The sequence below is a fragment of the Manis javanica genome, chromosome 15, assembly GCF_040802235.1.
Source record: "Manis javanica isolate MJ-LG chromosome 15, MJ_LKY, whole genome shotgun sequence".
Lineage (NCBI taxonomy): Eukaryota > Metazoa > Chordata > Mammalia > Pholidota > Manidae > Manis > Manis javanica.
In genome coordinates, this window is record NC_133170.1 from 522771 (window position 1) to 539873 (window position 17103).

Sequence of the window (17103 nt, forward strand, 5' to 3'; positions counted from 1 at the left end):
TACAGCAAGTCCTTCGACCTCTTGGGTTCTGTGTTCCTAAGTTACAACAGAAGGACCAAATGCCTTTTTTTTCTCCCCTGATGATTTGGGGCATTCTCAGATGCCCTGGTATCACAGCCACCCAATGCAGGTCCCTTAGCAGGAAGCCCTCTGTCTTGGGAGCTAGTGGTGTGGCTTGTTTGAAGCAGGGGGCCCCCTATGAGGCTGGAGGAGAGCGGAGCGCCCTGGCCTGCTCACTGGGAACACCAGTGACGCTGCACTTCTGGCAGAGGGGGTGCCAAACAAGGACTTAGAATGGAGGAGGATGAAACGGGCCGTCTGCTAACCAGGCATCTTTGTAGAAGTCAGTTCTCAGCATCCGCTCTCCATTCTGATACTGCGTAGAATTGAAAGCCCAATGTGGCACTTAGCTGCCCTCGTTTGCACACTCAGGAGTTCCAGCCCTGCTGCCCCTTTTCCCTCCCCTAAATGTCCTTAGAGGTTTAGTCTCCAGCCTAGATGCTCCCTCGTCATCACCCAGGGATCATTTACTGTGCTGTGATGTTTCTTTTTTTTTTTCATATATGTGTGTGTGTGTGTGTGTGTGTATATATATCGTATCATTAATCTACAATTACATGAGCAACATTATGGTTACTAGACTGCCCCCATCACCAAGCCCCCCCCACACCCCATTACAGTCACTGTCCATCAGCGCAGTAAGATGCTATAGAATCACTCCTTGTCTTCTCTGTGTTGTACAGGCCTCCCCGTGCCCCTCACTCCCTACCCCCCTACGTTATGTGTGCTAATCATAATGCCCCTTTACCCCCCTTATCCCTCCCTTCCCACCCATCCTCCCCAGTCCCTTTCCCTTTGGTAACTGTTAGTCCATCCTTGGGTTCTGTACTTCTGCTGCTGTCTTGTTCCTTCAGTTTTTTCTTTGTTCTTATACTCCACAGATGAGTGAAATCATTTGGTACTTGTCTTTCTCCACCTGGCTGATTTCACTGAGCATAATACCCTCTAGCTCCATCCATGTTGTTGCAAATGGTAGGATTTGTTTTCTTCTTATGGCTGAATAATATTCCATTGTGTATATGTACCAGATCTTCTTTATCCATTCAGCTACTGATGGACACTTAGGTTGCTTCCATTTCTTGGCTGTTGTAAATCCTGCTGTGATAAACATAGGGGTGCATCTGTCTTCTTCAAACTGGGCTTCTGCATTCTTAGGGTAAATTCCTAGAAGTGGAATTCCTGGGTCAAATGGTATTTCTATTTTGAGTTTTTTGAGGAACCTCCATACTGCTTTCCACAATGGTTGAACTAGTTTACATTCCCACCAGCAGTGTAGGAAGGTTCCCCTTTCTCCACAACCTTGCCAACATTTGTTGTTGTTTGTCTTTTGAATGTGGCCATCCTTACTGGTGTGAGGTGATATCTCATTGTGGTTTTAATTTGCATTTCTCTGATGATTAGTGATGTGGAGCATCTTTTCATCTGTCTGTTGGCCATCTGAATTTCTTCTTTGGAGAAGTGTCTGTTGAGATCCTGTGCCCATTTTTTAATTGGATTATTTGCTGCTTGTTTGTTGAGGTGCATGAGCTCTTTATATATTTTGGATATCAATCCTTTATTGGATCTGTCATTTACGAATATATTGTGATGTTTCTTATTGTCGATCCCATTGCTTCTTTCACCTTTGAGTGATTATTAATAATAACTACCATTCTTGAGTGCCAGGTATTTGTACTTAATTACCATTTTCCCTGTAACATCATGTAGAGTATTCTTTCGCAAGTAAGGAAAATTTTTAAATTCAGCTCACAAATAATGAAACAGGCTCAGAGATAAAATAACTTTCTGAAGGGCACACACAGGCGTGTCTGGAAGCATGTCTGATTGTAATGCTCGGGTGCTAGTGGAAAAGCTAGCCTTTACTGCTGTGTTAGCCTCTACCAGGCCCTTCTGTGCTCTAGGCTCCTGTGGCTTTCTGTCACCGCCAGCCCTTACTTACCGGGATTCTAACCGGTTCATGAGCAGGTCTAGTAGGACATGGGGGTTTTATAACAAAGCTGCATTCCAAAGCAAGGCAAACCTTGAGGGCCTTAAAGTGAGTCATTTATAATATTCAGTCATTCTGAACTTCATCTTAAAAGCTTACTTACTAAAAATACTACGTTTCTGAGGCGGTGACTGCTTGCTTCAGGTGGAGGCCCCCATTCTCGCCCCGACTCGGACGCCTCTCCTGGGTGAGGTCCTCCTTGGAGAGGGCGAAGGGCAGAGAGCTGGCACCACGGGGGGCTGACCACTCCCTCTGCGGATTTGGTTCCCCTGTTGCTAATGCCCAGGGGATACATTTCCTTACCTAGTGTCCCTCCCCTTTCGTGACACACTTCATGAATCTTGCTTCATTGCTGGCTCTGGGACAATTAAAATGAAAACATTACAGCTTGAAGCCAAAACGGTAAGTAAAAATTTAAGGAAGACTCCTACCATGATTCCTGCAGAAGCTGCACCTACATACCTCTCACACTGGCAGCTTTGTCGCACTGGTGGGAGGAGCGCTGGCCCAGGGGCATGAACCTAAGACAGGCATCTCCCCAGACGGTGGCTAGAGAGCCCCCGTTAGGAAGTCGGGGAAACGCTGATCTGATTACCTGGCCTCTGACAGCGTTGGCAGGAAGCTCCCCACTGGGGTACCGTAACATTCATTTTTTTAAGCTTAGGTGAGAACAGAGTGGAGCCATTTGGCATTAGGACACATGCCTTTATTCCAGCGCAGGTGTTGTATTTCACGCCCTAATTTTGGGGTGTAGTCAGATTTCTATATCCGGAACAGCAAAGCCTTTCAGAATGTCTACTGTTGACATTTTAATGTGCACACGAACCACCTGGGAACCTTGTCAAACTGCAGCTTCTGGTTCTGGCTGGTCTTGGTGGCACCTGAGGTGCTCAGCTCTTGCAGGCTCCCGGCTGAGGCCCATCACTGTGAGAGGCAAGCTCGACACTTGCCCTCTTGGTGTGAGCTTGGAGAAGGAATCATCTTAGTCATCTTTGTATCTCTTGTACCTTGTAATGATAGGACAGTAGCTCCAGGTATGGGGTGGTCATCACTCAGTATTTGTTAGAGGAGAGGGACAGAGCCAGAGAGCAGTTAGTGCACGGCTTGGATTCAGACTTGTATTGAATCCTGGCCCCACATGACCTTGTGCTTCAGCCTCAGTCCCATCGCTGTAACACAGGGATGATAACACCTCCTAACCTCGTGGGGGGTTGGGGAATATCAAGGGCCGTCCTGCCTGTAGGCTAAGGCCTGGGCTCTGCATTCAGCCAGCTCAGGCTCAAGTCCTGGCTCCGCAGGTTTGTTCACAGTGATGTGACTTGGGTGAAGTCGCTTCATCCCCCTAAAACGGGGTTGATGATAGCACTGCCCACATACAGTTACTGTGGAAATTGATGAGAAAATCCATGTGAAGTACTTGGCTCAGTGTCTGGCAGTAGCAAGCCTTTTAGTAGGAGAAAAGCCCTTATCGGTTAAAAGCACTGATACAAATCTGACACCCTAGGGAAGAAGAGTCCGTCACTTGTCCAGGTCAGGGACCCTCCCTCGCTGCTCTCCCAGCGAGAAGTTCTCTTCTGTCATAATTAGAGCCTGTTTTCTCCTGTTCCCAGTAGAGTTTATCCACCATGCAAGGCTTGTGCTTCCCTCCCCATCTTCACTTCCATACCTGCGTTTCTTTAATTCTCCCTGTTTTCCAGTCTCTGTTACCAGCATCTTTCCTCCCGTTCTCTCTCCCTTTTTCATGGAACGTAGGAATTTCAGGGAAAGAACTAGGAGAGGTCATTCAGGTTCATTCCTCTCTTTTGTGTCATGAATCCTCAAATGAAACACTATCATCTAATAAGAACTTATTGGTAGAGATTAAAATAAGATTATCTTCCTGTTGTACAATTCATCCTTAATGGGGTTGTCATTGATTTATTTCTGGTCTTAAATAACGGCTCTGTATCGCTCACCTCCCTTCGCACCACCTCGGTCTGACCCCCACACCCTTTTCCAGGCCTTTGTGTGAAAGGCCACCGTGACACCCACCACAGGCTTCTGCTTGGCTTTGTTTCATTTGCAGAAAAATTGGCAACCTCAGAGTTGCTTGAACTCTGCTTTATGGGTACAGACAAGCCCAGTGAAAACTCTTCTGTAATAATACTGGTTGTCCTGGGACCACATGTCAAAGGCACCTTCTCCCATAGCCCATTTTTAAGTCAGTAAGAGAAATCGTAGCTCAGTCTCATTGACAGAGGTCAATGGCTTTTTAACACCCAGTCATACTTTTTACATGGTATGATGACAGAAGCTTGTGATAAACAGCTTGACCTAGTTGTTTTGAATGGACTTTTCCATACAGAAAGGGTTGGTTGTAATTTGTTTTTGTTTTTTTTTAAAGTTTACAGAAATACAAAGCCAAGGTTTAAAGACAAACGAGAAGAGAAGGTTGGAAGCAGACAGCAAAGGGGCTTTAAGCGCTTGGCCCTTGCGGGCGGGTTTCCCTGCAGCCGGTCGCTCCCTCACTCGGCAGCAGGTGCACCTCGGGCTTAGCCAGGGTCCCCCAGCTGCTGCTGCATGCGGGCCGGGACCTACGAGGAGCCGAGGGCGCTGCACAGCCATCTGGGGCAAGTCTGCCGCCGAACGGTGAAGATGTCAGATTGGAAAACTCAGTTCAAACCAGAGTGTAGGAGGGCTTCAAACTGGCAGGTGCTGGCTGAGGATGGAGGGTCTCCCGAGGGGACAGTGGCTTCCCGCTAGCTTTTCCGTGTCTGTTCTCGGCCGGCACTGGCCTCTGCTCAGAGTTCACTCCCTCTTGGAAGATCTGGGGAGCAGGGGGAGTGAAGATCAGGACGTTGACACAACGTGAAATAAGTGGTAGCTGGGACTGCAGGGGGAAGGACTTGTCCTGGAGACGTCCCTGGGGGTCAGCGGCCGAGCTGGGGGAAACCCTGTTAGGAAGTCTTGCTGCAGAAGGTGGAGGGAGGAGGCCGAGTCCAGGAGCTCTTTGACGTGTGTTGTGTTTCAGGGGGCTCTCTAAGGGCTGCTTGTTAAACCATCTGTACCTCAGCTTCATTCTTGTGCTCCGGAAGCTCGGCAGGAAGAAGCTGCAGGCAGGCAGGGCCTTCATTCTTCGCCCTCGGCTGCCCATGGTGGCCCCGTGTCACGGTGCCTGTGTCCCTTTCTCCCTGGCCACCAACCTGGCAGTTTATTGGCATTGTACATAGTTTGTCTGAAAGTGTTTGGGCTTTTCCCTTAATTTAAAACTAACAGAAATTCTCCTTAGGAAACAAGGAACTAGTCCCTTCACGAGAACAGGGGCCTTGTGGATGAAGATCTGGTCATTACAGTTAGCCATTCAGCCGGCCTCTCAGAGGCAGGCAGGTCAGCTGGGGAGCCTGGCACCCCTGTTCCCTTGGGCTGCCTGCGCCAGCCTGAAGGCTCCTTTCCTAGCAGGGGACCCCAGGGAAACGCCTGAACCCCAGGTCTGGGGAAGGAGTTAAAATGCTCAGGCAGGCAAACGGCCTCCCCGGTCACTCGGCAGCCGTGCTTGACCCCAGCTGGCCCAGTCTGCTGAGCCGTGGCTTCTGCCCATTCGGCTCTGGTCTGCCGGCCCCGCTCTGCTGGCCGCCGTGGCCCTGGGTCGCCAGGTCCCACAACCCCAAGGCGAGGATTGCTTCCACCTGTCCTGGCCACGCCAGCAGCTGGGCAGGCTGATGCCAGTGCGGGTGCTGAGTCCAGGTGGGCTCTTGGGGGCCGGGCGTCCTGTGTATGTTGCCTGTCCTTTATTCTAGCAAGTAATGCAAGCTTGGACAGGTGATGCCAGGAGAAGCCAGACCCCTTGGATTAGAGACAAAAGAGGAGATAGATAAAACCAACCCTGATGAAATATGTATCTTTCATTAAAAATGTATTTTTGTTACATATAGCATCATTCAGAAGAGCCTATGAAGATAACTGTATGGTTTAAAGATATCTGCTTCTTCAGAATAGTACAGTTCAAGTGGCTTTATATTTATTAGTGAAAAGTCACAAGTTTTTACTCAGACCAGATAATAAAATTTCCAGAAGAGGTAAAAAGCATCTGTAATGTGTACTAACAATGTAGCACTTTGCTGTGAAGGGATTTTCTTTGACAGGAGCACTTGTTTTCTTAATGCAGAATTTTTTAAAAATTAGAAGTTTAGGCGGTAAGGTTCTGATATTAATCCTGAGTGCATTTCAGGTTCTTAGAGCTTCTGTATATCTGTGTGTGGTGTATTCCATGCAGTCTGAGTCATTCCTGAACCCACCCAGTCCCATTCCTCACATGCAGAGGAATGGCTGACCTCTGCCGCTCTTCCTGTGGCTGGAGCCGTGCTGTCCGTGCCGTCTTACACTTGCCCTCTCCTTTAGTTCTACCAGTAACATTATGAGATAGTGTAATAGTGTTACTCCCGTTTCACAGATGAGGAAACTGAGCTAGCATGCCCAGGCCCTCAGAGCCAGTGAGGATTCGAACTCAGGTTCTACATCGCATACTTCTTGAAGCCCTAGCTCTGCCCCTCGCCACGCCCCCACATACTTTCCTAGTCTGAGCTCCCATAGCTTGGTGTCTGCGTCACTGACTGCCTCCCGCCGTATCTCATTATCTGGTCTGGTGACTTGCCTGTAGCAGGTGCTGAAGGGATGTTTGAGGAGCAATGTTTTCTTTTTTGCAGGGGAGAGGGAATTCCTCTTTAACAACTTTATACACCAAGAATGTGAGCTCAGAGGAAATCCTGCCTCCAGTATTCTTTCAAATGCCAGCTTTATAATATTCTTGACATTTTATAATTTTCAATTAGAGAAAAATCTACATAGAAGTTAACTTATAGTGAGTGTTTAAGTTTGTTGGTATTAAAATGATTCAAAGTGTGTCCTTCTCTTTGACTTGGCGGTTGTCCTTCATCTCATCTCAGGAGGAGCACCTGCTCATTTGTATTGCTTTGTCCTGAGCAGAGTGAAGGATATGACAAATGGGGCAAAGTATCTGCCTTTAGAGCATTTAAGAGTTTATTTGGCAAAACAAGAAGGTAGACAAGTAGTGCCGGCAAAACAAAACGAAAAAGTAGGGAGGGTGGCGGACTAGGGCTGTGAGCTCGTGGCGACTGACCGATGACTTCTCGTGTGTGGGGTCTTGGGAAGGAATAAATAAATTATTTACCCATAATGTTCAGCTCTCAATATCATGAAGTTAAATTGTTTATATGTCTTTACAGCAAGTTTATTTCTGACCAAGAAAGTAGAAGAAGCCTCACCAATAGCCATTTGGATAAAGAGAAATGTGATGAATATGTGAGTATAAATAACAACATGCTTATTTTTTTATCACATAAATTGGTACACTTTTATTCACGTGGTGTAGTACCAGAAACGTAGCCATCTATTTTTGCTAGAGTATTCTCAGATCTTAGATATTTTCACCTGAAACTCATAAGAGAAATAAGTAGGTCACTAATGAAGCATTTCCTGGGTTTTTGTTTCTGTGCTGGTTTCTCATGGTGCTTTAAAAGCTCGGTGTGGTGAGCTCTGCGCAGACGGTCCTGCCTCACTGTGAGTGTCCGTCTCCCCTCCAGACCCCGGGCACCACGTCCTTGGGCATGTCTGTCTTCAACCTGAGCAACGCCATCATGGGCAGCGGGATCCTGGGCCTCGCCTTTGCCCTGGCAAACACTGGCATCCTGCTTTTCCTGTGAGTGTTGGCACTGCAGTGCTTCTATTTGAAAACTGTATTTTCTGTATGTTTTTGTTGATACACAGAAGAAATTCAAAATATTTCCAGTTTTTTTTTTATGTGTTTCCTGAGTTGGCAATTACGCATACATACCTTTATATTGTTTGATGATTTTTCCAAGATGCACCCAAATGTTTATAAGAAAGTAGAAACAAAATCTTTTTATTAATCAAAAGTATTTGTTAAAATGGATTAAGAGATTTGAAAATAGAGTTGTTTTTTACATAGTTGGACTCTTGTCCCTTGAAATCTCAGCTGAATGGTCAAAGTATTAAAAGGTATTTTATCCCACCAGCCACCACTGTGGTATTTGCCCTATAGGCAAAGGTACTTGCAAATTTGTTTGTAGTGAATATTCAAGAAGTGTAGAGGTTTTTAGGGTTGTAAAGATGAGAAGTTAGCATGTGCTTTTCTTCTGAGAGCCAATGAAAAGAAAATAGGCAGTTTTTTAAAATTCATTCTTCTCACTCTGTTGAATGGGACTTTCTGCAGAGGCACAGAAGGCTTATTTTCAGTTGGAGTAAGATGAAGACAGATGACAGAACTGACACCAGGAGGATTCTCACCCAGCCTGCCTCCCATCTCGAACCTCAGAGAGTTTCAGGGGTGCTTTCCCCAGGAAGCGAGGAGGAAACTCCCCTTCCCAGGACCTCACCTCTTGGCTCCTGCCCACATTCATGCCCCTCCTGAGTCTCGCTCAGTCGTCCTCAGCTGGATCATTTTGATGACAGCATCATTTTCCTAATCCTGAAAATTGTGTGCACACTCCCTAAGAAAGACTTAGAGGGTGGATGGCAGTGCACAGCCACCCACCCTGATACTCAGGGATCAGAAACGCCCATCCTTGGTGCGCCATAGCGGTCTACATCCCTAAGGGATTAGTAGTCTTGCTTTTTTGTGTAAACCCACCAGAGGTAGCCTTCCTAGAATTAAAACAATGCAGAGAATTCAATACATGTTCTTTCTTATTGTCAACCTGACTCAGTAAACCCAGCTGTAGCCTCCACTCTTTATTGCTCTGGGTGGATCTTTCTATGTGACCTTCCTGTTTATGTATACTTGAGCCAAGTGCCAGGTTTTGGGGTAAAATGAAGAGTTAGACAAAGTATTTCCATGGTGCTTTTCTTCCACATGTATAAAACTGACCCTTGGGGGAACCACAGATGTGGCTTGTGCAGCTGCACTTTCAATTCGCACTGACAGGAGGGCACCTGGCTGCCAGTCCCAGCTCTGCTGAATGGCTGTGTTATCTTAAGCAAGATAGTTAGCCACTCTGAGCTTCAATTTCCTACTCTTTGAGGTGAGGAAAGTGCACTAAAACAATATCAGGGCCCTGCCAATCTCCAAAACCCTATGGTTCTATTTTCAGTCATTCCAAAGCTGGAAATAAGTTCAGTTCAGAAACGTGTTTTACGCAGATTGATTTTTTGTTATGGTAACGTGTTAATGTAGCAGAAAGAGTCAGTTCTTTGCAGGCAACAACTCCTGCCACTCTGTGCCCGCTGCCAAATCCTGTGGATCTGAGAGACGGCTCCTGTCATCCCCTGTCACGGATGGGGGAACTGAGGCCGGAGACCAGACTTATTTTGGAATGTCCTTCTCTCATTGCCTTCTGGGAGTCCCTTCACCTCTCCTCTCTGCTGGATCTGTTCCCCGTATTCCATTTCTCTCTCCTTCTGGATTCACCCCCTTGCTTTCGTTGTCTGGGTTCACATCTTGAGAGGATGGATGGCATACACTTTTTGAGGACTTCGTGTCTAAATAGTGTTCTTATTCTGCCCTCACCTTTGATTGATGGTTTGGCTGGATATAGAACTCTAATTGTCAATAATTGCCATTTGTAGTTTGAAGGTATTGCTACAGTGCGTTCTGTTTTTTTCTGCTGTGAAGTCCCAGGTGCTTCTGAACTTTCACATACAGCCAGTGTTTTGGTTTTGTTTTGCTTCTTCTGGAAACATGCCACATCTCTGGCCCAATGCTGTGCAGTTTCACGTGTCTTAACATGGGCCAGTTTTCACCCATTGTGTCAGGCAGCTGGTTGCATCCTTTTCTTTTAGAAATTCATGGTCTTCAGATTTTGTACATTTTCTTGCATTATTGTGTGGATGGATTCCTTCCTCCTCTTTCTCTTTTCTCTCTTTCTGCAACTGTTATGCAGATTTTGGACCTTCTGGACTAGTCCTTTAATTTTTTATTCTTTTCCTTATTTTCATTTCTATAATTTTTCATATGGCCTCAATTTTTTCCCTACTCTTTATTGAATATTTTATTTGTATTATTACTTTTCATTTACAAGAGGTTTTAAAATTTTTTCGAAAGTTCCTTTTTTATGTTTTTTGTTGTTTCTGTTTTGTGGTTTCATTGTTTTCTGTGAGGATTCTAATGATAATTTTTCTCTGTTATGGAAAATTTCAGACATAAAGCAGAGAGAAGAGTATAAAAGATTCCCATGCTCCATGCGCCCTGAGACTCACTGAATTGTCTTAAAGCAAATCCCAGCTAGCATATCATTTCTTTAAAACATAAGGGCTGCTAAAACCTAATAATATGTCACACTGGAAATACTAACAACGGTGTTAGATCTGTGGGAAAGAACTACAAGACCAGCCTGCTAAAACTATGACAGACACGCTAGTCAGTTGTTCAAAGCTGAGGTATTGGCACTTGCCAATGCTCTCCAGGGTGTGATGTCATAGGAGTGAATATGATTTGAACTTAGTCATGTTTAGAGTGTGCCTGATAGCGAGAACTAGGCAGACCTGTCTACTCTGACTCTAACTGAGGCCCTAAAGTAAATTGCTGGAAGAAATAGGATCCCAGAGATTGCAGGTGGGGAATTTTTGAAGTATGTCCATATCCAAGTGGAGGCCAAAGAATCCCAACTAAAAGAATTTTAGGCTGGCTGACTGAAAACGTTAGATTGAGCAGAAGTCAATTTTAAGGTTACAATCCAGACTTGGGAGGAACTAAGGTGACTGGCAGCAGGAAGACTCACGTTTGACATTCCTTACATAAAATCTATTGACTTAAAAACAATTAACAACAGTTCCTTAATATCATCAATATCCATACCAGTATATAGATTGCTCTGATTTTATCTCATTTTTTAAAAAACAATTGTATTGTTCCAATTCTCAAATAAGGTCCACAGAGCACAATTGGTAAATAAGTGTTTTAAGTCTCTTTTAATCTATTAAGTTTCCCCATTTTCCACTTCTTTCTTTTCTATGCAGTTTATTTGTTGAATAAACTGTGCCATTTGTCCGATAGTTTCCCACAACCCAAATTCTCCTGTGGTGCAAGTTGATCTTCTTACTTGTTTCAGACTCTTGTCATTCTAGAATCTTTCCTCAGGCTCTAGTGGCCCTCCTCCACCCACTCTATCCGAGAATGGGGGCAGCAGACATGCTCACAGGAGTGGGGCCCGTTGTTTCACCAGAAGTGCCGTCGGTAGCCTTTTGTGCAGAAAGCCGCCGGGTACGACTCTCTGGCTGTTTGGTCGGCCAGAGGAGGTCTTGCCGTCACCTGCCTGGAGGGCCTGGGCTTTGTGGCCACCTGTGGGGAGCCCCCTGGGGGCGGTGGGGTGAATTCGTCAGTGTGCGGGCATTCACCCGGTCCTACTTTTCTTTATGGCACCCACTCCCCAACAAGTTGTGTTGAGTCCCTCGCCCAGAGGGTTATAATTTTATACTTCCCAGAGAATGTATCTTTTGCTGGGGTGGGAGAGGAGTAGCCCATCGCTCAGCTTTATGGAGTAGTCACCTGGTCTGGGGAATCTAGCTGTTTCTTGAAAGAAGTCCAACCCACCCTCTGTATTTTATTGCCCCTCCAGGGCCATTGGGAATTCTGTGGTGTGAATCGGATTGGCCTCAGCTTTTTCCACTGCCAGTTTGGAAACCCAGCTTGGTCTACTTTCCAGCTTCTGAAATGTTGTTATCATTGTCTCCTCTCATATTCTTACTATCCTAGCGGTTCTGTTCCCTCCGTTGGGGTAGCAGGAGGGAGTAGGGGTGGGTTCTTCCATTCGCTCGACCATTCCTGGAATTCAGCAGATTTTTAACTATACTGGTCCAGGGGTATTTGATCTCTTCTCTCATGACTCTTCAGTTTCTGACTGAAGCAAACAACTGGATAAACCTGATTTTTGTAGCTGTAGGAAGAATTTCCCTTGGAGAAAACTGTTATATGCACTTGGTGGTTTGCAAGGCACATGAATAGCAAGCCCAACACAGCAGATCTTCAGACTGAAGCTCACGGACGTACTTGTGTGAGACCCAGACGCACACACTGTCCACACAGCGTGGAGCTCCCCTCCCTCGGAACACGGGCTCTGTGCTGCAGAACCAGGTGCCCCTGCGGCTGCTCGAAGCCCAGGGGTGGTGGGCGGGATCGAGGTGCTCCGCCGGCTCAGGGCCCTGCTCCTGACACGCGTGGCTGGCTCGGGAGAGGAGCCGACACCTCTCCAGGCTGCATCAGAAAGCAGCGGGCAGGCTCCCCGCGACCCACTGGCGCCACGCGGGTCCTCGCTGGGGCATCCAGCAGTTAGCTGGTGGCGACGTTTTCTTGGATGAGTTCGGAGCTGTCATCCCTGTTTAACGACATCTGACTCAGAGTCAGCGAGTTCTGCCCTGTTGTAAGGATGCCGTTAGGTTTAGTGTTTTCCTGAACTCTGAAGTCTTATTCCATCTGAGGAACAAGGAATGTGAAAGTGGGACATCCGTCTGTTATTGTTCTGAGGTTCACGCCTCTGTGGGGAGAAACAGGGCTGTACTCGGTGCCTCCGGGTAAAAGTCCCCTGTTGAGTTGAGTTTTCGCAAGAGTGGGGGTCCGCAGAAAAGGCAGTGGGCGCTGAAGGGACCGCCTTCCTCACCTGTCGCTGACCTTTTTAACAGCTTCCCCATAATTCCATCATAACAACTAGGGATTAAAAGTGAACATTGACAAGGAAGAAGGGTGGGCTTTGTTTCGCTTCATTCCACATAACCCTCTCCCCCACCCCAGTCCCAAACGGAAAAGATACATTTCTAAAGATTTCTGTTACAGACCCTCGTTACAGGAAATGAACCTTTCTAGGCCATACCTCTTCATAGCGCTCGATGGATGAGCAGCCTCGTACGAAACTCAGAATCCGATAAAGGAATAGATGCCGCATGTCTCTCTACAACTCCTTAGCAAGTATTATTATTTATTATTATTTTAATAATATGTTTAAAACCACGAAAAAGGAGGATGTAATTCATGACAGTTCTGAGAGCATAAAGAGATATCATAGTTTTTTTTAAATGTTGAGTTTATAAACAGTCTGTTTGACATGATAATTGTAAAATTGCATTATAATCTGTCTAAAACAATGGTTTAAATTTTAATTTGGTGGATTTTAATTCCAGACTTCTTTGGATCTTGTTCACCATTTTCTCTCTCAGGTACTGGTTGTGAGAGTAAGAGACAATGTACCTAAAAGCACTTTGCAAAGCAGATACAAGAAGACATCTGTTAATAGTCCCAGCCTGGGGGACAAGGTGAACGAGAGAGAGAGAGAGAGTGTGTGTGTGTGTGTGTGTGTGTGTGTGTGTGTGTGTGTGTGTGTGAGCACCAGACCCGGAGCACTTAGGAACACCATGCGGTGAGTGTTTGCTCAAGGATTAGCTAGGTAGCCACCAAAACGACGGTTGACATTTATTGAACGGTAACTACATATGCCATGTCATCTCATTCAATCCCCACCAACGACACTGTGAAGTACGCATAGCCCCGTTTTACAGATGGAGAGACTGGGGCTCAGTAACGACTTAGAAATGAGGGGTCCCATCCAGGCTGCCTCACTGCAGGTCGGTGTGCTCTGCACTATTTCTGCCTCACCGTGATGCCTTCTTTGGAAACCGAACTTGCATGTTTAGCATACATCGTGAGAGGAATCTTGTTCTTTGTAATAGATACCTGCAGGTTAAGGCTTTAGCTTTAAAATCACCTGGGAAAGTCAGTCGGTATTCCTGAATTATTCTACCACTCCGTCAAGAACCATCACCTTTGTGTAATGAAAACAGTGTCAGAGCATCGTGTGTTCCAAACTGTGGTGATGAGGTGGCCAGGCTCCTGGTCGCAGCAAGTGGAAGCAGTGCCTAATGTGTGCGAGACCAGTAAGCCTTCCAAACTGCTCCGAGGTGCCATAGCTTACCTATGCCTGACTTGGTCTCGTGTGCTGTTTAAGATTTCCCACAGCTCTCAGGAGCCCTTGGATTTAATTCCTTCTAAGGATTTAACTAAACTTTTGTATATTTAAGAGTTAAAAACCTAGCAATAAATAGCAGTAGACTCCCAGACACTGAAAAGGAACTGGTGGTCCCGTGGGGTCGAGGTGAGTGGGTGGGGAGGTGAGGGACACAGAGATTCTCCATCAACATAAGTTTGTTATGGGGACAGTAGTACAGCATGGAGAATAGCCAAGGGTTCTGTAACATCTTCCTGTGCTGACAGATAGTGACCGCATGAGTAGGGGTGAGGATTTAATGTGGGTGACTGGTGCACCCCTGTGTGGTATACTTGAAACCAATATAAGACTGTATATCAGCTATATGTCAAAAGAAAGAAACAACCTAGCAGTAGCAAAATCAAATAACACCAAGTCCTTTATTAAAAAATTGGCTAAGTAATCATAGCAGTTCCATAAAATAGAATATTAGGCAGCTGTTTGAAAGAGTCAAAGAGACTTACATGTAATGACATGGAAGAAAATTCCCCAGAAATAATAACATAAATGTGACTAGAAATGGGATGGACGTGCACACGGGGCGTTGCGTCTGTGTGTGTGTGCATTACCCAGTTGGGGAGGGAACACAGGAGCTGCAGACCCCGGCTACTCTGGGGAGTGACACCGTCTGTGGGGGAAGATTGGACTCAAACATGTGCTTTTAGCGCAGAAACTAGTAGAGAACAGTTTTTTGGAGAACTTAAAACCAGTGCCATGAGACTTTTTCCTTTTCCTCATTCCTACAGAAAACTTTGAGAAGAATAGCATGTCTCCAGGGTAGATGCTGAGACCCTGAGAGCTGGAGTGAGCAGTGGGCGCTGTCTGCCTCCTCCCCCTGCAGCCCACCTGGGCCTCAGCCTCGCCAGCCTCCCTCTTCCCTGCAGACGCCACCTGCGCTGTGCCCACTGTCTCACCCTTCCCACCACCCTGCTCCCATGCAGTGTCTGGGCTTCTGAATCCTGGCGGTGCTGTAAGGCCCAGGGCACATGCCGTCTCCAGAAGGGTCTTGTGACCCTCCCAGGCCGTGTAATCTTTATCTTACTAACAAGTATCACTTCCATTATTTAGGCATGCATATTTTACCTTTCCTGCTGAACTCAGCCCTGCGAGGACAGGGTTAACGTCTAATTCGCCTCGTTCAAATCGTCCCCTTACCCCCAACGAGATCTAGAGCAGTGCTTGCCTAGGACCGATTCTCAATAAAGTTACACTGAAGTGAACGAATGAATGAACAAGAATTAGGTTCTGTAAAACCAAAAGCAAAGCTTTAGGGCAAAACAGCTCCCATAAGTGTTGCAAACTTATCAGAGGGGAAAAAAATCCCCCTGAGGTGTAGCTCACCATCCAGCTTTAAGGAGGTCGTGGAGGTGCGGCGACCGGGTCACACGGTCGGCACGGGACTCGATGCCCTTGGTCACTTTGCTGGGAATGCCTCCTTCATTTGAAAAGTCAAAACAGCTCAGAGACCTAAGAGATGCTGTAGGAGGTTAGACTGCTTTGCTGAAAGGCTACTCGCTGTTAGATTGCTATTCGCAGAAAGGACAATAATGTCACTGTCAGTTCACAGCGATTCCCTTCCCTCTGGGCAGATTGATGGTTTCACCTGCAGGTGAGTCTCTCCCTCTCTTAATATTTCCCTTTGTGGACTACTGATCACCATCCTGCCACCAAAAAGAGACAACACAGTGTTGTCTGTGACTGTCTTACCAACAAACCAGTAAGTGCCCATAGGGGTAAATCTAAAAAGCGAGGGTCTCTGTAAACTAGCATCAGACTGGCAGGTCCCTTCTGTCTCCCCACTCAGTGTTCTATGATTGCGTCTGCAGGACGGGTGGATGGAGGTGGAGTTAGAGCTGTAGACCCACCAGCACAGGCCCTAAGTCCCATGCAGATGTTACAGGCGTGATCATTGCTATGTGTCACCAACGGGCTTCTCGTTCCATCAGGAGGCTTGTACTCTTAAATAATCAGCATACCTCTGAGGGCTCTTTTTCTGCAAATTCTACTGAATTGGAATGAGACTTAAGCCTTCCTTTGTAAACACATTCTCTGCGTGTACTTGAACCATCATTGCTTTATTCTTTTATATATATTCCAAAAAGTCTGACTCTTGCCCACCACGGTGATAATTTTGCTCTTCCAGGTTACAGGGGTGATCAGTGTGATATTTATCAAGTTATTTCTTGTGAACGTTAAGCTGTCTTCTCCTTGCCCTCCACACAGTCAGCTCTTTGCCTCCTAAGAAGAGGCCAGATTGGATCGTGTGATGTAAAAATGGGGTGGTTAGGAGGAAGTCAGTGGGACAGCCTGGTCTTCCGGACGACCTGGGAGGCCCGTGGGTGCAGTTCCGTTCATCTTCCATGCTGTCCGTCAGTGACTTGTTTTTAAAATTCTTTGAGTCATGGTCACTGTTCCTTAGAAATGATCTGAAGAGGAAGCTGTCCTTCAGCTGGCAGCAGGATCACTGCGTCTGAGGCTCTTGTGTGGGAATAATGACACTGGGAGGGAGATGGCACCCGGGCTTGCCAGCACTGGAAATGCTTGCAGAAGGGGCAGCAGCCACCGCTGGGCCCTATTGAAATTCATGGATTAAGAATCTTTTCAGAAACAGGGAAATGGACAAGTGGTTAGCTGCTAAAAATGAGGCTTATTTTATACACAAAAACAGTTACCAAGTGTAAGGGGCAAGTCCCGCCCACTGTCTTTGAAAGTAAGCAGTTGCTTAGCTGGTGAGTCATCTCAGATGCCTCTGATAAGGGGTTCCAAGAAGTCAGTTCTCTTGGCCTGAGAGGTAGGGGTGTGCGTGCACACAGTGTGGGTACATGCAGAACTGTGAGAGCACGGGCACACCTCTGAAAGCATTGCGCACCCATGAGGGCACATGCGCACCCATGAGAGCATTGCACACCTGTGAGGGTGCTTGCACACCCGTGTGGGCATGTGCATACTGGTGCAGGTGTGTACACTGAGCGCTCAGTCCTTTCCCAGCTGACTGGCAGCCAGCCCAGTGCTGAGAAGCTAAGTGCTGCCAGGGAAAGTGTGGCATCCCTTTGGAGCCCTGGGTTCATTACT

At 46.6% G+C, this 17103-nt stretch overlaps 1 protein-coding gene across 4 annotated transcripts in view; it reads left to right on the plus strand.

The window, feature by feature from the left end:
- Positions 1 to 17103, plus strand: part of SLC38A1 (solute carrier family 38 member 1) — a 53571-nt gene that overhangs the window by 12267 nt on the left and 24201 nt on the right. For 3 of the 4 annotated variants that reach the window (XM_073223390.1, XM_073223391.1, XM_073223389.1), the window contains 2 exons: positions 7270 to 7345; positions 7564 to 7742. In XM_073223390.1, the coding sequence (XP_073079491.1) occupies positions 7270 to 7345; positions 7564 to 7742 (255 nt within the window). The remainder of the gene's footprint in view (positions 1 to 7269; positions 7346 to 7563; positions 7743 to 17103) is intronic. The other variant, XM_073223392.1, reaches the window with a different exon arrangement.